At 36.4% G+C, this 25,154-nt stretch overlaps 1 protein-coding gene across 3 annotated transcripts; it reads left to right on the top strand.

Annotated features, from left to right (window-relative positions):
• The first annotated feature begins 4,850 nt into the window (after window positions 1–4,850).
• On the top strand, window positions 4,851–23,961 carry nubp1 (nucleotide binding protein 1 (MinD homolog, E. coli)). 3 transcript variants are annotated; one of them, XR_006250035.1, is made up of 11 exons: window positions 4,851–4,983; window positions 5,421–5,525; window positions 5,813–5,946; window positions 16,255–16,323; window positions 16,421–16,453; window positions 16,537–16,627; window positions 19,605–19,759; window positions 20,526–20,636; window positions 21,792–21,950; window positions 22,219–22,302; window positions 23,402–23,961. XR_006250035.1 is itself a non-coding variant. In XM_043233962.1 (11 exons), exons 1-11 carry the CDS (start codon window positions 4,953–4,955, stop codon window positions 23,449–23,451), a joined length of 966 nt encoding a protein of 321 aa, XP_043089897.1. In that variant the 5' UTR covers window positions 4,851–4,952; the 3' UTR covers window positions 23,452–23,961. The 3 variants fall into 3 exon arrangements, 2 of the variants coding, with proteins under 2 accessions (XP_043089897.1, XP_043089898.1); XM_043233962.1 differs by having other exon boundaries at window positions 21,792–21,894; XM_043233963.1 differs by lacking the exon at window positions 5,813–5,946 and having other exon boundaries at window positions 4,874–4,983; window positions 21,792–21,894.
• The last annotated feature ends 1,193 nt before the right edge of the window (window positions 23,962–25,154 follow it).

The raw sequence follows: 25,154 nt of genomic DNA on the forward strand, positions 1-25,154 counted from the left end.
TATTTAGAAAATATCTACATTTATTTTATATTTATTATATATTATAATATAATAATAATATAATGTACAAACATACAATATTTGAAATATATCTGTTTGCATTATAAATAATATAAATAAAAGTATAAATAATATACAAATATAAATAATAATTGCAATTATGCACACAAAAACCTTTATTTTGCATGCAATTAATTCCGATGAATCATTTGACAGCACTAATATGTATATATTCGTACATTCCTGTATATTCTCTCTTCTCGTCCGTATTGCACCATTTTCATTTTTCTTCTTTTTTTTTTAAATCAGTGATGGCCGGTTCCAGCTCACTGGCAGTCCTCTCGATCTAACAAATCTCCTGCAGGGTCTGCGGACAGAGCGCAAGAACAAATTGTGGCGGGTATGCTGTCATATTCTGACACTCCAGCGTTTTAGTGTGACTCAAGCTCTCCAGTATGACTATGTGTGCTGATGTTTCTGTCTGACTCTCTTATTTTCTTTACAGGGCTATGGAGACAAATAAGAAATGGCAAGATTAGCACATTTATAGTGAGTGAATCCAATCATTGTGATGGCTGGTGATGCCAGTGAGCCACTCCCCATGGGCTGCACACTGGCACTCTGAGTCACTGCAACAATGCACATTTGCATTCTCGCTTCTCTCTTTGCTTTGCCAGCACTTTATAAAATTCACTCGCACATCAGAGGGCTCAGGATTTGCTTAATCTCATTGACCTTACTTCCCACAGAGCAAAATTCGGCTGGAATGCAATTTTATCTGGTCCGCTTAGATTCTTCTTGAGTATTAATTAATACAATATACTTGTTCATCAACCAGCTATGGGCGCTTTTACTGGATGTTCACATGCATGCTTTGTTGGGAGGAATGTGAGGTCAGAATAACATTACAGTATGTATTCTATCCGTACCAGCATGGTGATTACTGTAATTAACTTCCAAAGAAAAATGAGCACCCGCGCTTAATAGCCGACTAAGCACTGAATTTACATCAGCCGAATTATACACACAGCAAAGCCTGGGTTCTCTCAAGCATTCCTCCAAATATATTGGATTAAATGAAGGCTTGGCAGAAATCCTGGATCATCCGTGACACATCTACTGTTCCACGTGGAATCATCAAGACACTTCATTGAACAGAAGTCATGTTGTTCTAGTGTAACAAGTGTCTATGATGAAAATCCGGCGCAGCCCGTATCGCTCCCTGGAAGAGAGGACTGAAAGTACAGAAGATCAACTCTCAATGATCCATAGGCCGTCACAAGAGAACACTTGTTAACAAGTGTTGAACATGTCTCCGGTCCTTTAGGGTGAGTGCGTCCATAGATATTGCTTGCACATTCTCCTCTCTCCTGGAGTGCTCACCAATTGGCCTCATGTTGATTGAAGTGCGCTCTGCTATCCTTTGTCCGGGCCTTTAAGTATGGGATATAGTCAAGCTTCGAAGAGCAAAATCTAATCCCGTAGACATGACTGTTCAGGCTAGCCTTGGAGGCTAATCTACGCAGGAGAGTGAGCGGGCCTGAAGCAAGTGCAGCAGATTTCTGAAGTCTTTGTCCTTGGGGCCTGGAAGAAAGAACCATCACATGGGGGCTTAGCTCAGTTTCTCCACTATGAATCATAGAGCTTCCTTCTTCACAGAGCTGAAGAAAAGCATCTTTTGTCCTTAAAAGAAAAGAGTGCTTTGTGGGGGTTTTTTTTGTTTTGTTTTAAATAAAAAAAGTAATGATAATAATAACATAATAGAAATGCTTACCTGAAAAGCAGAGTAATTGTGTCCAGAAGTGTATTTTTTGTTTTGTTTTGTTTTGTTTAACAGACATCGTCACTTTTGCCTAACAATCAATGTACAAGCCTCATTGATTTCTCAGAGGATTTGGGTGTGAAGTATGCTGAAAATGAATGAATGATTCTTACCTGAAAAGCAGTGTAATCACGTTCAAATGCATATCTTGAACTTTAATAGCGTATCTAGGCTCTGTCGTTCTGTCGTTCTTCATTTATTATTGTTCACCCATGATATCTTCTGTGTATGATTCCTTTTAATCAAAAATATTTTAGTTGATTTCTTTTAGAATTATTAACTCCTTTGATTCACATAACATGGCACGAGATAAGAGTGACGCTCGAGACAAAACACTTGATCCTTCAAATACATACCGTCAGATGTGCGAGACGTTATCTATAAATGCTGTAACACTCAAAGCACAATCTCACGTCCCCTGTCCTGCCTTATTCATAACATAGCTATTCTAAAACCCATTTCTGGTCTCTGACTTTAACAATGATAACCATTAGATAGATGAGGAAATATAAACACACACTCTTCTGACTGGTCTGTGAAGTGTAATAAAACAAAAAGAAACCCTCTCGCAGCACTTCTAGTGGACAAGGACTGGCAACTTGGTCCGTCTTAAGATAGCCAGGTTTCCTTGGCAACAAACTGACATTTATTTGTGCACTTGCCCTGGGGTATTTGAGGTTACAGAAACACCTTTATGACTAGTCAGTGACTTTCTACCGTTTATGAGTCAGTGAGTTTATATGGATTTGCATGATTCGAGTGACTGTGGGGTCACAATAATGTTCCCGTTAATACAAATATTGCTGCTGTGTGTTAGCATTTATTTTCTCAGTTATTATATGTATTAAAATACATTTGTTAAAATATATAAAACATTTAAATGATTAAAAATTTAAAAAGGAATTGAGATATGCCAATTCTCTTTTTCTTTATTGATTCCTTTGTCACCCCCTACAGAACAGAATAATGTATTGCATTGGTGTTTGCATGCTCTAAAATAACATTTTACAATGGTGCACATTTAACTCTTTTCTGTCAAAGCTAAAATGCATTTTATAATTTGCTTTGCTAATACTTCGTTTTGCCTTTTCAAGAAAAAACAGCTTTTGCACAAAGTTGTCTGATCAACCCAGTTAGAGAGAAAATTCTTCAGCACACCTGAGGGACTCATAAAAGAGGTTTTTATATAAAACGGGGATGAGGAGCTCTCCTCCCATAATGCTTGTCTATGGGCGTGACTCTTTATGGCTGGCTGTACTCCATGAGCATTTGTGAAGGGTGTAAAAAAACAAAGGATATCTCATATTACATTCCCTGTCCATTGAAAACTCATGGGAGCACAATTTAAACTGATCAGCTGGAACTTTAACTGTCAAGAATCAAACTAACCACATGTCTAGATAAAAAAAAAGTCTTAATAAAACTATTCTCTCATGGATAAATTAACAGAAAATCCAGCCTAACCCATGTAGTTTGAGGTTTAATTTGCACTTTTTCCCCACAACATGAACCTCAGATGTTCAAAGAGTCAATCTTGAAAGCTTTGTAACAGTTGTGGATGACAAATGGCCAGAAGTCACCTTTTGCCTTTTTATGTCACTTTCTGGCATTTAAAAAGAAACATCCGTAACTGGGCAATTTAAGCACAAAGCCATCCTGTATACAGTGACATGGCCCTTGGGAGGGACTAGGAAACTAACTTCAGTGCAGTGTTGCCAAAAAGGCATTTCTGCTTCCTCAAAAGCACTGCACAAACACTTGAGTTAACCCTTGGGTGGCAGATCGGTGCAATTTGATTTCAGTCATTTGTTTAACTAAAAACAGCTGAGTGCGGAGATTGTGCCTAGTTTAATATGTTTGGAATTTGTAGCCACAGAGTGACATTCCCTTTGATTCTGACAAGAGTTATTAGAGCTGACCTTTCATGCACTTTGCTCAAGAAGATAGAAGGTCACCATCATTTATTTATTCATTTATTTTTCTATGATACCAATATATCTCCAAGTCACCGCTAAATGGGGGCAGCTGGGGCCTGGTTAGACAGTCAGATGGAGTCACATAAATGTACCGCATATTAAAAAAAGGTTAAACAAGGCCGTAATAAGTATAAGAGTTACATATCTTCATTTTGGAAAATATCTGAATAAACCAGTTTGTCTACCACCTGAAAGTGAGAAGCAATTCAGAAAAAAAGTTCTTCCTCATAAAAGACATTCCATAGTTACCTGTTAAAAGAATGAAGGAACTCCTAAATAAACAATCATTCAATAATTTTGTCCAAAATACATTCAGTTTCTGAAACATAAATTACATATAATCATACCTCAGACATGACTTTTAAGACTGTTCTACTTTTTAATTTTGTAATTGTCATATTTTTATTTGTAAATTATGTAAAAAATATTATGAATATTTTAGCTGTTTTTTTAATTTGTTTATTAATTATAGGTTATACGATCTTTATTATTTTTTGTATTTATATGTTACAATTGCTGATTTCTTGATAAGGACTATAAATGTGAGGTGAATCAGACAACTACAGTAGACATTATTAACGGTTTGTTTAAAAGTTGCTAAATTTATGATTGATGTATTACTGTATTTATGTAGAACAAAGCATGAAAGTCTCATTGCTTATATATTTCACTCATAAACCGAAAAATACTATTCTGAAAATAATATTAAACATAATTTGTTTAACAGAGTACACACAGTCAAAAGGTTCTTTTTGTCCAGGGTTAAATTTATATTTTAGCATTATGAATGCATCTAAAATAGTAAAATAGGCTTTAATATGTTAGGAGTAAAGGCACAGATGGCACATAAAATAATAAAAGAAAAATTAAAGAGCATTTTAAACGAAAGAGATAAAGACAGCTGATTATGATGCTCATCAAGCCTAATTGTTAAGGTGAATGCCAGTATTAAGCTTAGTGATTATGTGTGTGTGTGTGTGTGTGTGTGTGTGTGTGTGTGTGTGTGTTATATAATGGATGACTATTAGTTATTATGCACCCAACCAAATTTACCGCAGTGTACAAGTGACTGTACGGAACCTTCGTCGCACAGCATTATCCGGGGAAATTGATTGTCGTTGCACCGGTGTCGGGAAGTGCGCATGTTTTGAAAGATGGCGGACGTTCCTAACGATGCACCAGAACGTAAGTTATATGAATGTTAACACACTTTCACATTAATCATGTAGTATCGACAGTTCCCTACACTGCCATCTGTTTACAGTTTAAATGACGCGTTCGACAGCCCTACACATATCCGACACGTTTTTCTGTGCCTCTCTTATGTTTACGTCTTGGAAAATGACATGTGTCATATCAGAGAGTCTGTCACACCAGCTGCCTGTGTCAGCTGCCTAGACCTTTACATTACTGTTTACTTTAGCATCCATAATTACAGTTACAGTTATAATACGCTGTCAAGCTAAGTGTGGGAACCTAACGTTAACTCATGTGTCAGCCCTCTAGACTCCGACTGCCTTTCAGTGTAGTCTTAATAATAATCTCGGTAAAAGGCATCTGTTCAGATGCACACTATACATTTCTGTTTATTAATTGGTTAAATCTGTTGTCATTCTCTCTAGACTGTCCCGGCACAAGCAGTGACCAGGCTGGTAAATCATCAGCATGTCAAGGATGCCCAAACCAAAACATATGTGCTTCTGGTGCTGCCAAAGCTCCTGATCCAGGTAAACATACGTGCACACATATATCACGGCTAAAATCAGTCAGCTCTGTTTGTGCAGTTTCCTCCAAGATGATTTGAATGCTTATAAAGAAAGATCAATCAAAATGAAGTTGAAATTGTTCCATTTGTTATTCAAGGTTGATAGTATTCAAGTCATACTATGACTTTTTAGTTTTGTCCTTTTAGATTTTGCTAACGGATGCTGATATACAACATCGATGTTCTTTTTTTTAATAGTCGGTGGCTCTATCTAAATCTGAAGTGAGTGTTTGTTTTCTGTCATTGCAGCCATAGAGGAAATCAGGCAGAAACTGAGCTCTGTAAAGCACAAGATTCTGGTTTTGTCTGGAAAAGGGGGTGTTGGGAAGAGCACGTTCAGTGCACATTTGTCTCATGCATTGGCTAGTGATGACTCTAAAGAGGTAAGACGAAAGAAATCTACATCTCGGTGCTATGCTGTAGATGTTTTTTGAAATCACTGAGTAATGCAGAACTGCGGTAGTTTTTTACAGTCATCGTATATTAAATTGTAAAATATGTATTCAAACAGCACATGTAATAAAAGTCAGTTTAATCACCGTTCTATATTAATGTGCTGCTTTAATTCATGACGCAAGGCCATATATGGCCAATATCTTTTGAGGTATATCGTTGAAAAGTCTCCTCACAATAAGTCAGCAATGAATCAAAGACTAGAACTAGCTGGTTCTGAATGAGCAATGCTGCTAAATTCTGTGTTAGTTCCTTAGGAACGCTGGAAGCTGTATGTTGTTGTGGTGTGTGTTGTGTTTTTAAGCCACTTCTAGCGATAAGTAACGATTAGTACTGCTTTGATGTAGTCTATTCAAGGTCTATCTGCTTGTTAGCCAGGGTTCAAAGTTCAAATCTGTGCTAAAAGGTGTTACACATCAATTGCTAAGTAACAATGTCATGCATTTGTCATATAAAATAGGAAAAGTATGACTATAATAATAATTACAACAGTTCTTTTAATACACTTATTATAACTGTCACACATAGTATTCAGATTGGGATCTGTAATAATTTTCAGTGTTTTGAAAGAATTCTCTTCTGTAAAAAATGCTTGCTTGATTCTGTTAGATTGTCTCAAAAATGTATTTATTTATTTTTTTAATATGTAAAATTTACTTATTTATTTTAAGTTAAATTGTGCTTTGAGAGTATAAATAATTAAATACAGAATCTGTTACTCCACTTCGTGGCTGAGTTGCTGACGTTCCCAAGCACTTCCACGTTGTTATAATATAGTTGACTGTGTCATATGTAGAAGCGAGGAAATTTCACGACTGGATTTGCTGCACAGGTGGCATCCTATCACAATCTCACACTGGAATTCACTGAGCTCCTGAGAGCAACCCATTCTTTAACAAATGTTAGTAGAAACAGTCTGCATGTCTAGGTGCTTGATTTTATACACCGGTGGCCATGGAAGTGATTGGAACACCTGATTCCCATTATTTGGACGGGTGAGCGAATACTTTTGCCAATACAGTGTATATATAGGGGATTATGCACGACTAGTTCTGAATTAAATAATTCTTGGAGGCCTCCGCTTGATGCGACAATTCATCACTATTTTGTCTTTTCTTATTGTTAGGGATTACACACAGCTATTCACATTAAGCTTGGTTTATTTGTTTTATTTAAATTGTTGACTTGATAGTTAGTACAGATTTAGACTTTAGATTGAACTGATTGACTTTAGAAGAACTGATTTAGATTTATTTGCTAATTTATTCTTATTACTATTAAAATAATTATAAACAAGTTTTTGTTTGCATAACATGTGTACTGTGTATATGTATTATGTCTATATATATATATATATATATATGTATTTAGAAAATATTTGTGTATTATGTTTTTTTATTACTATGCTTATTAGAAAGAAAACCTATTGATTCTTAAAAACAAAGCAGGACTTCAGCTAACTAGGAAGGATGTTAATTCCGGCATACCTTGATGTCTTCCTTTCCTCTGCCAGAAAAGTTAGCATTGTTTAGATATCAGTCATTGTTTTGTCCAATGTTTGTCTTATTATTAATGTGATACCAGTCAATGTTTTTCTATCAAGAAGACTCAATTACAACCTGCCCTTTTTGATTTAAAAAAATGCTTTTTTTATAATTTTTTTTCATTGGGATAAGAAATGCCACAACTAATTTAGATGTGCTGCAAGGCTGGATCACGTTGGTTTGTTTTTTTTTTTTTTTACTGAAAACACTTTGTTTTGATTCATTTTCATCGTAGCTTGTTGATCAAATGGATTGTTTTTGCCTTACAGCACTATGAATGTTAAATTACATTTCCGAGCTCGCTCAGAAACAATCTTGAAATCATATCAGATATTTTAAGTGCTGTGCCTTTAGCAAAACGTTATCGTATTAATCAGAATAGAAAAAGCAACCAACCTCAGAGGAAAACGCAACACTTATGCTTTCGAACTTGGATGAATCTCTACTAAAGAAGCAGTGAACAGGAAAAGCTTCTGTTTGTATATCAGCATCCGAGCCAAGCCCTTCACAATAATTTTTCTCCATCTGAGACTGCTGGCTATTTTTAGTGCTTTGTAGAGCTCTGCGGCAGAAAGAGCTGTGTTTACTGGGTTCATTGAGAAGAGCATGGCTCTTACTGGGACTGTTTCTGAGCCAGTGCACTGGGGAGAGCTGTATTGATCTCGTCTCAACAAACTGCGGCCACAATAGTGCAGTCAGCGTGCAGACTGCAGCCGCTGTTTACCCTTTGGCAGCTCACTGACTGAAATAATCTTCAATCCCTCAAACAATTTAAATCGCACAGCTTGGGGACTTCCACAATGTGAAGCGCTCCATTGTTGGCAGGCATCTAAAAAGCCGAGAGGAATCGAGTCCCACGCTCTCCGCTTCCAGCATTCAGAAGTGGCTTTAAAAGGTCTCGCTGTGGAATTATGGGTCATGTCTTTTTTTTTCTCTTACATCTCACTCTCTTAACATTGTAAGATGGCAGTTTGTGCAATTGTGTATTTTTCTCTTTATTGATTTTTTTTTGTTTTTTCCCATATGGACTAATATTATTTTTCGAGCTCATGGTGTATATATAGTAATGGGACTGTAGCCGGCAGAGAAAAAATAGAAGTGGTCTCTTTGTTTTTTTTTTTTTGTGCTCATCTTGGGTGAGAGTGAGAATATAATGTCACCCTGGATGTTGGCAGTTAAAACCCTGTGTGTGTGTGTGTGTGTGTGTGTGTGTGTGTGTGAGGCCTGTGTGCTGATAGCTCCCTCTTATCTGCTGTGTCAAAAGTCCCTCCTCTGATTCTGGAAGGGCTGTGAGCTTGAGTGAGAACATCCTGTCGTATACCTTGCACTGTGTGCATACTTCCTGAGAACTGAAAGAGTGAGGAAAGCATTGAGAGGCTCCTCTAGTGCGACCTTCAGTTCAGATAAGAGAGGCATCCACTCCAACGCACACGCATGGTCAGTCATAACGAGTTTATTTCACATGGAGGTAACTAGATAAGGAACAGAAAGAGAAATTTTGCAGCAGTTTGGATTTAAAAAGCACGGAAGATAAAACATTATTAAGTGATTATTGTGTTTCTTGCATGTTGTATGTTTGGTAACAGTTCTTTTAACCCTAAGTGATGCATTTTATTTTAGCTTTTTATTTGTCAAACAACCGTGTCAGAAGAAGTACCCAAGTCCTTACTCCAAGAAAGCGTTGCCAAGATCCATCAAGCTCAAATTGTGATAAACAGGCCAACCCTATTGAAAGCATTTGGGATATGTTGGACTCAACTTTATACTGCCTGTCCAAAACAAGTCATGAACTCATAACATTTTGTTGGATCGCCTTTAGCTTTAAAGATGTTTCATTGTGGCATTGTTTCAAAAACATAATGCAACATCTGAACATTTATTTCCATCAAGAGTTTGTATCTTGTATTAACAATAGGACTGTTAAGTTAATTCCAGCATTAAGATTTTCCAAAAGGGGGACATTAACTGAGAAACCAACATTCTCTTGATCTTCCATGAAGTTCCATGACATGTAAGAAATTATTGTACTATAAAAACATCCCTTAAGTTTCAGAACGTTTGTCTAAAAGCAGCTTATGTTGAAGCCAATCTGCCTCGACAACGTCAGCTTGTGGAATGTCCTGCTTTGTGATGTAATAGTGTGGACAAACTCCACCCACTGGTTCCAGGGCTCCAGACATTTGACAAACATTTGATAGCAGTAGCACCAGCGCCACTCAGTTCTACTAGTGGTGGCACTAGGAGCCGATTAGGGAGTGCTGGGTTGGTGATGTGGCTGCTAATAAAAATAAAGATAATTTAATCGTAAAATATCTTTAATAAGTGCAGTTACTCTACTTATAATATTACACATTTATTTCTTGGTCATGCACATTTGACAGTAAAGCACTGAGCTTGAGTTAGAAAGCATACAAAATGTTCTTTTATTAGCAACAGTAATGAGTTAAAATTTTTAATTTTAAAATTTTATTCTACTCTTATTAAAATCACTATTATTCTTATATATAACAGACCAGTAACAAAAACACTTTTTTAATGGATAATATGGTCACAAATTATCCATTAAACTTATTATTATCAATAACTTAATTATATGGCGCATTTAACAATACGTATTTTGTTAAAGCATTGAATATCAAATAGGAGAACAGAGTGATAGTAATTTATAATGACGAGATTAAACTATTAAATGTAGAGATGATCTGTGTTTGTCGAAATTGGCGACAATCGCTACAAATTAGGTGTCCTTAATTAAGCACGCCAGAGGAGACAGCGGCTAGAAACCAAGACCCTATTCATCACAGAATGGGGGAAAAAAAACCTTGGGAGAAACTAGACTCCGTTGAGGGTCATTTCAAAATGCAAAGCAAAAAGTAGAAATGAATGACTAATAAGCCAATAAGTGCTCCTCGTCTGCCATCTACTGATTATAATGTTTTGTTTTTGTTGAAAACAAAGTATATTTTGTTAATTCAATTAAAAATACAGTTTAAACTGAATACATTTTTTAAAGCTTTAAAGCCTTATTCCTTCAGTGACTAATTCTAACCCTTCTCTCTGGATCACGTAGAAATGGCTGTGTGATATGGACAAAACCTATAATGATTTTTGTTATCAATTTTGAGATTTTAATAAGGATTTTGGCACACACAGAGACACGCTTTACAAACATAAATGCATTCAGTGTGAATTTGAAACATGTTTCCAAAAGAAAACCAATTAGAGCTTTATCAAAAGGGTGTAACTTATCTGAAGAATGTTTTGGGCTGAAGGCTGTTTTGGGTCACCATTGACGTCCATAGTAGGAAAAAAAATACTATGGGAGTCCATAGTGACCCAAAACAGGAAAGTTACAAACATTCTTCAAAATATCTTCCTTTGTGTTTGTCAGAACAAAGGAATTCATACAGGTTTTGGAATTACTCGAGGGTGAGTAAATGATGACAGAATTTTCATTTTTGGATGAACTATTTTTGTACAAGCTCGAGCTATGTGCCTAGACTTTGTTCCGATGCTTCCTACTCCCTGAGCAGAGAAAATCTGTTAAAGTTTACTTTCACTAATTTACATAAAAACTCTGAAATAAAGGCAGTTCATGATCCCTTTGAGGCCAATTCATTTGTGAAAAGGATTCCTCATGCTCTTCAGTTTACAGTTTGAGTCTGAAGAATCTTGGCATGGTCATCCTGGAATATGTACATAGATACATATTCCGACATAGCTGTTTGGAAAAAGTTGAAATCAGTTGGGATTAAAAGAATTGGTACCAGACACACAACATGCCAGCTGAAAGCAGACAAATCAAGTGGCACATTCTGACCTGTTTTAAAAACATCTTTATTGTATTCCCAAGAAACTATTTTCTGTATTAGTTGTTTCCATGTTTAGTGGCAGCGCTCAATGAAACTAGATTCTGTATATTTACGCTGACTATGTTTATCCTCACAGTGTTTCCAGCATGTCCTCTGAAGTGGGTATTTTAGCAGACCCGTCCACCTCTTCTTGTCATTGTGGTTTTCTACAGTAAACGCTAAAGGTCATACTTTTAAACTTTGTCGACCGCCATCATGAATTACAAAAATGCTTCCCAGTGTTGATTATCACGGTAAACATATTGTTTGCCCTCAGACCCATTTCTTGCTAATAAGCATCTGCGTAATGAATTTACTCAATTTACATTTTAATGTAGGTTAAGTGCTGCAGGCTTTGACTAAAGGTGCATGCGAGTTGGAAAAGTAGAGTACTTTACAGGTGCGGCGTTCACAGTAACTGGAGCAGTAGGGGGATGAGGTCATCACTACAGCATAATGACAAGCATTATGTAGCTGTTAATGAGAAAGTTTGCGTGTTAATGGTGATAACTGGATAAACCTGCTCTAGTGTAATCAGATGCAGTTCACACAATTTGCTGAAATGCACAATGTTTAGTTTTTATGTTTAGTATACTTTATGCTGAATTTAATTGTGATGAAGCATCATTTTATTATGAAACGATTATATATATATATATATATATATATATATATATATATATATATATATATATATATATATATATATATTACAAATGTTTGTGTGAAAAAACAAAGGCTGTCTATAACAGATATGCTTTTAAACAATGGTGAGGTTTTTTGTTTCCATGTGGATCTCATAGTTTTGATTACAGGGGAATACTCCGCCCAGCTGAAACTGGGAAGAGACTTGTGCTTGATCCAAGAATGTCTTATTCTACCATTTTAAGTGCTTTAGGCTGTTGTAAACACCCTTTTTGGTTCTCAGAGTAGAAGCCACACATTTTTTGTCTTTGAAATCTCTAGCTGTTTAGATTTTTTTTTTCCTCTTTCTTTTCCTCAGACATTTCTATTAAATCTCTTTTTGTTGGTCTGTAGAGATAAGGTGACATATTTTCCTAACTTGCTGCTAGATGTGTGAAGAAATAAGATACAAGAAAGAATTTCCCTTTGGATGAACTATGCCCTCCTCCTTCTCCTCCTTTTCTTTTTAACAGAGGATAAATACCCTTTATGAGAGAACTGTGCCTATATTTTTTTTCTCATTTTTATTGTGTGTCCCTGGCTGCTTTCTAAGGAAATAGTGGTTTAGTAGCTGTCTGCAGAATCCTGATGAATATAGCAGCCACCTGCAGGCCCCCGCCCTTACATTAATAGCACGTGAAAGGTAAATTTGACCAGTCTTTAGTTCATTTATGGTGATGTGCCAATCACCAGAAGGTATGTGAATATGGTTTAGGAATCCCTTCTTTTGGGTCTTCATCCAAAATCCTTTGGTTTTACGGGTCCAGTATCCCCAGAAAAAGTCAATTATTCAGCACTCATTAGCTAGGTTTTCGACTCTCAACTTTAGAGAGAATATCTCTTTGGGTTTGAGACTTTAATCGTTGCAACTATAAGAATCTTATATATGCACGAACAGCATTTCAAAGACTTGAACATCATGCTGTATGACCCCTTTAATTACGTACCTTTACCTGTAGAAATGTATATGAATTGTGTAAAAAAATAAAATTGGTCTTTCCTAAAAAAAAGTAAGAGTTTTGACAAATGAAAGAGTTTTTTCATAGGATGTAAACAATATTCACATTTACATATCATCATTATTATTATTATTAGTTTTTTTTTCTTCAAAATTTGCTTTTCTTGGAGGAGCATAGGCCAAATCTGCTTCTGGTCCCAAACAGGCCCAATTGTTGATGTTCCATATGCTCTGAAGAGGTCTGTGGGATTCTTTGCATTTTTGTAAGGTTAAAGATGTGCTTTTCCACTCCTCACTCATCATATATTTGATGATCCCTGAGGGTTTCAGACATTGATTTAAGAAGGCCTAATGAGACACAGAAGCACAAACATTTGTGTTTCTAACCCAAGAAAGAGGGAAGTGCTGGAAAAGAAGAGTGGTTGCCAGAAGAAAAGTATTCAGACTCGGGGAGGAAGTGGTGTGACTTCCCCTTTAGCGGTGGAAGAATCCCTGACATTTGCCACTATGGGCTTATCCTCCCTTCAACCCTGCTCTCCGTGCATTTATTTCCTGCGATAACCAGAAAGGATGAGCGAGGGAACCTCTTCGATTCCTGTGGGACTATTAAGTGCCGTTTTTTGTTCCTCCGTGTTTGCTGCTTTTACTCCAAAGTTTGCTTTTAGTAAATTTTCTTCAGGAAGCAGAAGAACAGGGAGGGAGAAATGAACAGAGAGTGACCCTACAGAGGGTGTGTTTTAAGGCTGTGCTGCGTAATTCAGCCATTGACAAATAACATTTAACTCAAGCCCTACATGCATTTAATTAGACTCTATATTTATTTTTAAACCTTATGCATTTTACTTTTTAAACAAGTGCTTGTAATGATAACATTTCTCATATTTCTGTTCTATTTAGGTGCATGTCATGCTTTTGTTGCATCAAAAGAAAGGGCTTTCATGCATCCAAAAAGTCAAAGCATCAGCACATCTGGAATTTTTATCAGCTCCTATCATGTCCACAGATCACTCTGGTGTGATTATCTAAACATATGCTACAGTATAATCTAGTGAGCATGCAGCAGCTCTCGGGGGTCTATTGTAAGAGAAGAAAAAGTTTTCTAGAGAAAAGCCAGGAATATCATTCCTCTAAAAGAATCCTAAGGTTTTTTCCCCCCTTCGTACCTAATGACATTTGCATCTGTTTACTGTGAGGCCCTGTTGAGGTGTTGGCAGATGCTTATTTTTTATATTCATAATTTTTTTTCAATATTGGTACATTGTAATCCAGTCTGTGTTGGCAAATTCAGATAGTTGTGTTTGCTGTGTAATTTAGGGATACACCGAAATGTAAATTCTGGGCCGAAATCGAAAATTCTGGATGAAATTGGCCAAAACCGAAACTGCTTTGTAATGATTATTTATTTTTTAATTAAATAATATAGAGTCACTTTGTAATATTTTTTTTAATTCAACGCAATTTTAATGATACTGAATAAAAAGTAAATAAATACAAACACAAGCCTTTAAAATAACCAAACTTTTACTGAAAGTAACAAAACTGGACAGAATTTAGGCTATATTAATAATAGGGTATATTAGTTAACTACTATAGATCGCATGAACTAATAATGAACAATAGTTTATCAAATTTATTTATTAATATTGGTTAATGTTAATTGCAACATTTAATATTACGGTGTTAAAATCAACAGTTGTGCTTGTTAGTGCATGTTTATTCAGAGTGCATTAACTCACAACTGTATTATCATTAATAAATACTGTAATGTATTGTTCGATCATTTTTGTTAATTTCCATGCAACGGAAAGCAACCGTTACGCAAGGGTAGTGTCAGCTGTATTACAGCATGTTACAGCAGAGTAGCGCTGTTGCAAACAGGAATAAGTATACTACATAGAAAATTCCTGTAGATGCTAATTTGAGCAGACTCTGCTTTTTGAGCTTTGTTATTGAGCGATAAGCTACTATACGAGCAGATGCACGTCCGTTGAGCTAAGCGGCAAACCTCTGAATGACAGGGCAGGTGCTCCTTATATTATATAGCATATTTTCGGTTCGTATTTTCAGCGTTTTTGTTTCTGTCGGCCGAAAACTGAAAATGCAATTTAAAAAATGCCATTGAAATTCAGATACATTTAATTCCACTGCCTGCTCTAGTTTGCGGTAGCCTGCTGTGTTTGTTAAAGTTGTCTGGATCTGTTGTCACGCTCGCTGAGACACATTGAGCACCAGTTCATGCACTTCTGACCCAGAGTTCATATATAACTATTAGGTCTCGCGTGCACTCGACCCACACCAAATCAAGTCTGTACACTCAGAAATGAGAGCACAGACGTGATGTTTTCACTCATACCACATAGGCTATGGAAAGGTTATGTTTTCACTCCCCACAGCAGGGTAGATGCGGCATTCAGAGATGAGTTGAAATAGCCCAAACGTGTGTTGGAGGTGGTTGTGGTCTGTGTGTATAGAGTTGAAGCTGAAGTGATGGCCTTATGTAATAACTTGAGTCAGTGCTGGTCAGACTGTGTGTGTCTGTGTCTGTTGCTGACTCACTAAGCTATGCCATGCTGACATCTTGTGTTAACTTCATTGTATTGTCCTGGTGCAATTTTCACTTGCCTTTAGGACATGAAAAGTGGGTTCAACTGTTTTGTTTTTTGCTTTATTTTGCTTTGCTATGTTTAGCACAGTAAATAATAGGAGTAAGGTACTTATATAAACTCACTTATTTGAACCATAAATGTTTTATTGCTGAAAACTCATTGCAAAGAATGTGAACTCTGTAGTACTGTATTGTGTAGTTAGACAGTTAAACCGTTGTTCACGATTTTGGTGTTTGGGATTTTTTGGGCAAGCCTGAAATCATATCTTGATTTGATGCACTGAAGACACTGAGCGTGGGCCTTCCCCTTACACTATAATAACTAGAGAGCGCATTCACATCAGTGGTTTACCCGTTACTGTCAGCCTTCAGTTTGTTAGCACGCTATTCCTTAATCTTAAATGCATATTTCATGTGTGCTTGTCTAAACTCAGCTGTACAGTACTTAACACGTACGTGCGTTTCTATTGTGAATGGTACCAAAATAGACTGGGTCAAAGGCACATCCTTATTACTTCATTTCCCTATTAAACATCCTTGTACCTGTTTTTGCGTTTGTTTTTTATTATTTTCTTCTGGAACCTTTCCTCTTCCAGGTTGCACTGCTAGATGTGGACATCTGTGGACCATCTATACCAAAAATAATGGGGTTAGAGGGGGAGCAGGTATGTCATATATCTCTGGTTTCTTTGGGCTTCTTGCTTGTGTGAGAAAGCTGAAGTATCTAGTTGGGATTCTCATTCAGCTGCTTTTTCTCTGTAGGTTCATCAGAGTGGCTCAGGCTGGTCTCCAGTGGTGAGAACTTTTAAATATTTTTTTTTGATCTGCATCATCAAGCATTTATCATTCTTACGTAAGCATATATTCTCTCTGTCTAGTATGTTGAGGACAACTTAGCCGTCATGTCCATCGGCTTCCTGCTCAGCAGTCCAGATGATGCTGTTATCTGGAGAGGCCCCAAAAAGAACGGTGGGTCTTCTGTTGTACACATCAGGAATAATTAAATTTTCGTTTTATTAAGCAGTTTAAATTGTCTTCCTCAAAGTCACGCAGCTGTGAGCTGCCAGTTGTATTAGAAGTCAAACGTGGCAAAAGTGTGATGGTTTGTGTTACCAGACTGCAGAGCAGTCATTTTTAGATCTAGAAATTTGTTTACTTACACCCCTTTTAGTGAAGGCCAAAGCATGCTGTGGAGCCTGCAACATTCCACAAAAATATATGACCTATTTGATTTCTACACAGAAAGTTCTACTCCAGGAGCTCTAGGGGAATTCATGCAACTGATTAACAGGCACTTGTTAAAAACACATTAAACAGCCCTGATGATCTAAACAGCCAAAACACAATTTCTGTCCAAGTAGAATTTGTTAATTATTAAAGTGTTAGATAGCTGAGAGATTCACAATTCATTACACTGAGTTTTGATCATTACATTTTTAGTAGTGGGTGAAAAATACAAAAAAAAAAAACATTGTTCGTGATTTGAACGTTTTTGGGTTTTTTTGTAGTGTCATAACTTACTGCCCTGATATGATTTTGATCATTGATAAGTATTACACATAACATCAGACACTTCATTTAAAAAATGAACCTACGAAATACATGCCCTAATAATTAATATATAAACAATTGGTCATAAATAAATAGTCTTAAACATTGCCTACTTTCCAGGTCGGGTCTAATAATTTCCCCAGTGTGAACTACAACAGCTAGTGGGTGTATGTCCTGTGAGCAGCAATCATGTGATTTAATGGTTAAGTATATCATGGTGATGCATGGTTGGTTTCATCAAGTCATTTTTTAATGACAAGTTTCTACTTGGTTAATCTGTTTAATCTTGGTTAAAAGTTATTTCGGGTAAGCGGGTTTGTTAATCTCTGCCTACTGGTGTCCATATCATATCATGATTAATTTTAGTTTAATTAAATGAATGATTTGTGTTCCATCTAAAATAAGGGCAGCATTAGCTTCCTGCCACAATAAAACCCTACGAAGCAGAAGTACTGCTTTCAGAATTAAAAAAAGGGTTCCGTTTTGACAGGAACGTTAGAGGACAATCAAAAATCAAATGAATTGTATGATGAACAACAAAAAATGCATTCTTTGTTTTTGCACCATACCTTACAGTATTAATGTTTAAATGTGTTTTATATTTTTAAAACACAAAGGAACAGAAAAATGGGTGTCATGTTCAACTGAGATGAGAGCACGTGGCACTGTTTATCTCAAGTTAAGTTTAGACCAGATGGGTTTCACTTCCTTGAACTGTGTATTTTAACCACTGTCTGATATCTGAGTAGTTTCCTATACTGTGTTTCTCAGGTGCCTTAAAAGAAGCCAGAGTTGAGGGACAGTTTTGAACAAGGTGTTGAGTAGTTTGATTGAGCTATAAATAAGATAACTGAATAACTCCTGCTGTTGAACTTTAAGTAATTATAAATCTATGGCAAACAATAGCTTATTAAATAACTTAATAAATCGGGTGGCATTGATGTCCTTTTTTTATTTCAGGAAGTAACATTGTTTGATTCAGGGGAAGTTGATGTGATGTCTAATGTTTTGTGAACCTCAAATCATATGCACAGCTGTCTTTTTGTTGTTTTGAGGGTGCACTTGAATGCAAATGGTCAGACAGTTAAAGGAAAGCTTGTGAGGCTTCAACTTTAGGACATTTTTGTTTAAAAATAAAATGACATTTTTATTTGAATGAAATGTAAGTAAATAAGTAAATACGAGTTAACTTTGATATTTACATGTACCTTTTTCCATTTTAAGTTTTTTTATTGAATTTTTGGAAGATTGAGGTAATGAGTGTTGGGAAGGACATTGATTGTTACGCAAATGAATGCCTTTTGTAAAATATGTTTGGTATGGTGTCGTACCAAATGTATTATATTTCAATGTTTTTCACTTGTCATCTATGTATTTACTCTGTGTTGTCTATGTGGCTTCTATTTGCTTTAGAGTTGTGAGAAAGGCTTATTGTAAGTTACACTGACGTTTTTCTGTCAGGAATAGACTTCATCAGGATTATACTACATAGCTCAAGACCATGGCTAAAATGTATGGCTAAAATGGCACTGTTTTGGTCATAATACACCGAATGATGCAAGCCGCGATGTCTGATCCACAATCGACTCTTGTGAACTCTTTTTAATGAGTCACTGATAAGATTCACACAGCCGCGTCACTAAAGCTGGCTCATTTGGTCAATTATTAATTAAAAAAATTTAAGGTAGTAAATAACATTCAGATGTTTGTTCAAATAAAACTGGTCCTTATTTAACATGAGAGGTTATATTGTTGAATTATTTTTTTTTAACCCAACCAAAAGCATTTTACCTTTTTTTGTCCACTACTAATTAAAGAAAGATATTTATAGGCACAAGCAATACTGGATTGGGACAAACAGTATAACAATTTTGTCATAGTCTACTGAATATATTAACCTATCCATGTATTACAGCACATAGCAGTTAGTGCTTGTAAAAACTAAATGAACATGCTCTGTGAACCAAATCACTTTTTAACGACAGTCTTTGTCAAACACTTGAGAGTTGGGGAAACAAAATATAATTTGCCTCCAGATGTTTTAAATAGATCCTTAGTTTTTAGAAGGAAATAAATCACTGTGGGATTACTGGATATCTGCGTGATTACAGAGTAGTTATGTAGACAGTTTTGGGATATGTTTACAAATATTTCATCATGTTTCATTGTGGTGCATTTCTTGCATCAAAACACTACAGATGTGCAAAACAAAGGATTTTGAGTTCAGAGTCATCTTGATTTTCACAGCCATTGCACAAAATAAGACTGGAGTGCTGGACGGTTCAGCTCTTTGCAAAATGATAGTTTCATTTCCAACCAGGCAAATGAAATCGAACTGAATTCAGCGACATGTCTGAACTTGTGACAATGCACCATATCTTTTGCTAATGTTTAGGCATGATAAAGCAGTTTCTGAGGGATGTGGACTGGGGAGAAGTGGACTATCTGGTCGTAGACACGCCTCCAGGAACGTCTGACGAGCATTTGTCTATCGTGCAGTATCTCAGCGGCGCTGGCATCGACGGAGCCGTCATCATCACCACCCCGCAGGTGAACGGCAACACTCAGATGTGTGAAAAGCTGCGCATGCTCCGGGAAGCTGCTTTTACGTCTTGTGATCTGATTTGCATTTCAAAAATAAAATAGTAAAAAAAGATTCAAAGAGATTTGCATTCAAAAAAAAAAAAGTTTGGTTCCAATCATGAGATCAGATGCATTGACGTACGAGTAACAAGAGGCTTTCACACTTTACTGAAAGTTAAAAAAATAGTTGATTTCCTGCACGCTAACAGTGAAATGGAACTCAGTGGTGTGAACAATTTACAAAAAGAAAAGTTATTTATGTCTTCACACAAGTTGCACTTCTTAATTGCGCACATGCTGAAAGAAGCCATCGACATATTTCTCAGAACTAAGCATTTGAGCCTTGCAGTTATTTTTTTAAGCGAGGTTGATTAACGTTTAGAGGCTTTCACTGAAACGCTGTGATAAGACACATAAATGGACTTACACTTCCTTAAATAGCCAAAGATTTTTTTTTCTTTTCTTTGGTAAAATATTGCATTTTGCAATACCAGACTGCGTCTCAGCAGAGCACTTTAAATGAAATGTTTTGTAGGTCTCGGGGTCACCCTTTTTGTGGCGCTTTGCTGCCACCGTTGTAGACCAGAAGAAAAATATCAGCCAGCATAAACCATTTAGCTGTATTTGTAATGCTTTTATAGGAGTACCGTGTAATAATCCTTATTAGCATGTAGGTATAAGTTTTGACTGCTGTATAATCTTTTTTTTCTTTTATTGTTCCCTTTTCAAATAGGAAGTATCTTTGCAGGACGTGAGAAAAGAGATCCGATTCTGTAAAAAGGTCAAAATACCCATCATAGGTGTGATTGAAAACATGAGTGGCTTTGTTTGTCCCAAATGCAAGGTATAGTATACACGTTTAAACGCAGTATCTCACAGCAAAACAGTGTTGTGTGGGACTTTTGTGTAATCACGTTTCAGATTGTCGTCTTTTGTTTTATCTTTATTGATATTATTTACTCACACTCATGTTATTCCAATCTGTATGGCTTTAGTTTTAAAGATTGTCCTATTTTATTTTATTTTTAATTTTTTACAATTCATTTTTAAGTCACAATTAATGGAGACTAGTGTTTGATTAAGTATCCCGAATGAAGTCAGTTGGAGTCAATTGATCATATGACGATCTGTGACAAAATGTTTAAAAGGAGTAAGGCATTTTATTGAAAACAATACTTTCATTCATAAAGGATCCATTAACTTTGTTGAAAGACATTTTAAATGTTTCAAATAATTACCGTTTCAAACAAATACTCTTCTTTTGAGCTTTCAATTCTTTAAAGACAACCAAAAAACTGAATACAGTTTCTGGAGAAATATTAAGCGGCACAACTTTTTCAGCATGGCCAATGATAATGTTTCCTGAGCTCCAAATTTCTGAAGGATAATGTGACACTGAAGAGTAGAGCAATGATGCTGAGACTACGAATTATTGACTTTTTTCATCTTTTTTTTTTAAAAAGTAAAATTGCAGCAACGCTGTATGTTGACTCGCTGCGCACGAGGCCATCTGTGGCGACAACAATACATTTATTATTTTTTTTAAATAAATAAAAGCAGAAAACTGCATATACTGTATTTTTGATCAAACAAATGCATAAGAGACAGAAACTCGTACCCCCAGGACTTCATATGCAATTACAAATTGTTATTTACAGTTATTATTGTAACACTATTTTTTGTAGCATATTTAAAATTAATCTAACCGGTTCTAATCCAGTTCTGACAGCCAATAGAAAAAGGAAGACTGTAAGGAAATAACATCTTAAATTCTGTTCCCTTTGTCACATGTAGTTGTTGTACGACATAACTGGTTGTGTGGTCTACTTTGATGAGCACTTTGCGTTATTTTTCCATTTTAATTTTATACAAAAAATAATTCAATAATGTAGTCTCTAAAATAAACGAAAGGTATTAATGTTTGTAGCAAATATTGCATTGTGAAATGACCTGCCCCGTCATGTATTGTTTTTTGATCCCCTACTCTTTGTGTTGACAGAATACATCACAGATATTTCCTCCGACCACAGGAGGAGCACAGAGAATGTGTGAAGATCTACATCTCCCTCTTTTGGGAAGAATCCCCTTGGATCCACGGATAGGTGCAAAGAGCTTTAATCTTTTACCATTCACAAGAAACACAGACATTTTAAACCAGGTTAAGTACAGCAGCAAAATATCATTCTACATGCGTTCCACATTAATTGGGGGCATGAGGAAGTTAACAATTTACATCGTAGCGCTGCGGTGCAGTCCATTTCCTTTATTTTGTGAGAGTGTTTCCTTGTTTTTATATTTTCAGCATGTAGCCAGTGAATCAAGTGTCAAAAAACTCCCTATAGTGGTTCTTATAAAGCGTCTGAAGGAAAGCCTGCAGCCAGCAGTTTCTACTTCTCTAAATGGACTTCTGTGTTTTGCTTTTCAAGGGAAAAGCTGTGACGAGGGAAGGTCTTTCCTGAATGAAGTTCCAGACTCTCCCGCTGCAGTGGCCTATCAGAATATTTTCCAGAGTAAGTTAGCCAAACCCCAGCAAGCACCTCTAACACAAACCTGCCTCGCACCAACCAGTCTGATAAACTAAGAGGAACCGCCGTAACTAATTAGTCCGGTAATGCTGCTTTAGTCTGTTGCCTAAAAGGCTCTAGTATTGGTACTGACAGACCACGAATGGCAAGCTTTGCCAGAGGTGAAAAGACAAAGGTTAGGACACACCTGATGCTAAAGGAAAACAACTACAAAGACAGTATAAATATTTAATTCGATTGAGTGCATTCATTTTCCCGTTCCTTTTATGAAAAACCAGTTTTTAACTGTTTTCAGTAAATCAAGAAACTCAGTGGGCATAAGATATTTAATCATTTTATTTAAATGTCAAGAAAACCAAAAATAGCTTTCTGAGAACTTCTGTAAGCAGATCCTGCCTTCTTTTTTTTTTTGTTCCTTAAAGACGTTACCCATGGTACATTTCTCTTTATATGCACTGATCTGACTGTCACGGCTGTAGTCTGATGCTGTCAATGCAAGGCTCTCGGCTTGGTTAACAACTGCAGTCCAGAACTTAAAGAGCATTCAGGAAATAAATGAACAATGAATTGCAAGTGCATTATTATTATTATGCAGCTTTTTATAACAAATTCAGTCAATTTATGTGTTTGTGCTTTTCTGAAAGTTTACGGTCAAAATGGTTGTTGTCAAGATTCATAACGTTACATAACGGTTTTTCTGTAAGAATATTCGAATGAAGCAACATAAAAATGTATGCGAAAAACGAGCACGCCAGGTTAACTTTATAATATTCAGATTTTTTTTTACAGACAAATTTTACACATTCTTCAGCCTCTATAGCGAAATATATAGACAAAATTCTATATTAAATGTAATCTCAAGGAAATAATGCGTAGCTTGTGACAGTAGTGAGCCCCTCACACACACACACACACACACACACACACACACACACACACACACACACACACGCATCTCTTAAAAAAGAAGCAGATTACAGAAGCGAGTATTCTTTAGAATCCGGATATCTTGATGTTTTTACACAAAATGGAGCGTGGCCTTCATTTGTGCTGACCATAACAAAAATATTTTTTCTTTTCACAGAAATCAGGGATTACTGTTCTTCCCATTCTGCACTGGATGATCCTTGTTGACGCTGAAAAGCACATCAGATCTTTGTCCAGGCAGCTCGGGCGTCCGATGTGTTCATAGAGCGGTGTCATGTGATCAATCAGTCACCATGACTTTTGCTTTCTGCTCACCACACCTGCTCACCTTTATAAACTCGTCACAGGGCAAACGTAAAAAAAAGTCTGATATACCTGGGCTCCCTTCAAATCGTCGAGGGTGAAAATATATATTTTTTGAGATTTGAAAAATAGTTTGTTACAATATATCAAAAAATGAATTCATGTTATGCGTCAGACGTTAGAGATCGCAATCCAGGTGATGAATATAAACGCGTTCGTTGTACTCGATGAAAGTGAAACCAAAATGTATTTATCACTATAATGACAATCGACATGTTTCAGCAGAGCAGAAGAAATGATGTTTATTATCGAAAAAGGCAATGTGCACCATACATTGGCTTCTCGTTAATGAGATGTTATGGCTTGTAATGTTTAATCTTTGCGAATAAATCTCTTACGATAACAATGTCTAAATCCAATCTGCACAAAATCCTTTCTTTTTTTGCTTTCTGATAAACAGGTTTTTTTGCTGTACGTTATTCGAGCACACATACACCTGAACCGTTTTTCTAATGTTCCTTGTCATATTGTTTGTCAATCCCACAATGCTTCATCTTTTCTGATATGCTTCAGAGTATTTATATTACTCTTCATAAAATATTCATATTAAGCTAACCGTAAATTCTTGATCTAAACTTCAGGGGCTTTCCACTTTCAGTTTAAGAAGGCGTTGTCTGCCAGTGCAGTGTTTTATTGTGAATCATTGTGAGCTATTCAGGGGTCTTCGTATGGGTTATCAAATGTTTTCAAACTGCATCCAAAAGCAAAGCAAAGCCTGCTGCCTTGAGAGAAATGTAGTAGTGTTTCAATTTCATTTGGCTTACTTTCACTATTACACGAGCCACTGGCGAGGCTCACCTTAAAGCATCGGCCACACTTTTCCTCACAGCTGCCATGTTGGACAAAATAATTGACATTTATGAATTGCTAGTCTTTTCAGCACCTTCATTGCATGCCATTTATGGTTGTTACACCACCTTCAGAACCACAACACAGAGGATTGTGTGTAATCATCTACCATGTGCTGCTTTCATACACTAACCTCGGTTATGTTATTATTGCATTATGGCTGTGCCTTGATGTATTCCTCCCTTCATCTTCTGCCTGCAAAAGCCATGTTTTTTTAGATGCACGTCAAAATATGTATTTCATTTTAGAAGAGAGTAGAACGCGTTGCTAGCTGGTATGCTAGTGGTAGGGGTTGGGATCTGTGGCATGTGTACATTTAATCTCTTCCATGTTAATTCCTAGTAACAAAGGAGAAGTGAGATGGAGATGTGGTCTCTTGATTTGTCCAAGCACAGCGCATTAGCGACATTCGTTTTCTTGTGGAAAAAGTACATGCGAAACTGTCCTCACCTGACCTGGGTAAAACTGGGTGTCCTTCAACAGTGTAGTATTAAACAGACAAATGGAATCGGCTGAGGGGATTTTCTATCCAGGAACAAAAGATAATTGACTTTGGTGTGACAAGAAGGAAATGAAGCATTGAAATGTCTCGCGTCCGCTGTCCAGACATGATTCAGTTCGACGAGGTACTGTTACAGGTTAGGAAGGTTTTACAGGTCAGCCCCATCCTACTGCACAAGCTTCTCAGAGAGCTGCAT

Source organism: Puntigrus tetrazona, chromosome 3 (assembly GCF_018831695.1).
Source record: "Puntigrus tetrazona isolate hp1 chromosome 3, ASM1883169v1, whole genome shotgun sequence".
Taxonomy (NCBI): domain Eukaryota; kingdom Metazoa; phylum Chordata; class Actinopteri; order Cypriniformes; family Cyprinidae; genus Puntigrus; species Puntigrus tetrazona.

Coding starts and splice junctions, on each gene's coding strand:
- nubp1 (XM_043233962.1), top strand. CDS start 4,953: ATGGCGGACGTTCCTAACGATGCACCAGAAC. Junction 16,454..16,536: donor GCTCAGGCTGGTCTCCAGTG/GTGAGAACTTTT, acceptor CTCTCTGTCTAG/TATGTTGAGGACAACTTAGC. Junction 16,628..19,604: donor GAGAGGCCCCAAAAAGAACG/GTGGGTCTTCTG, acceptor GCTAATGTTTAG/GCATGATAAAGCAGTTTCTG.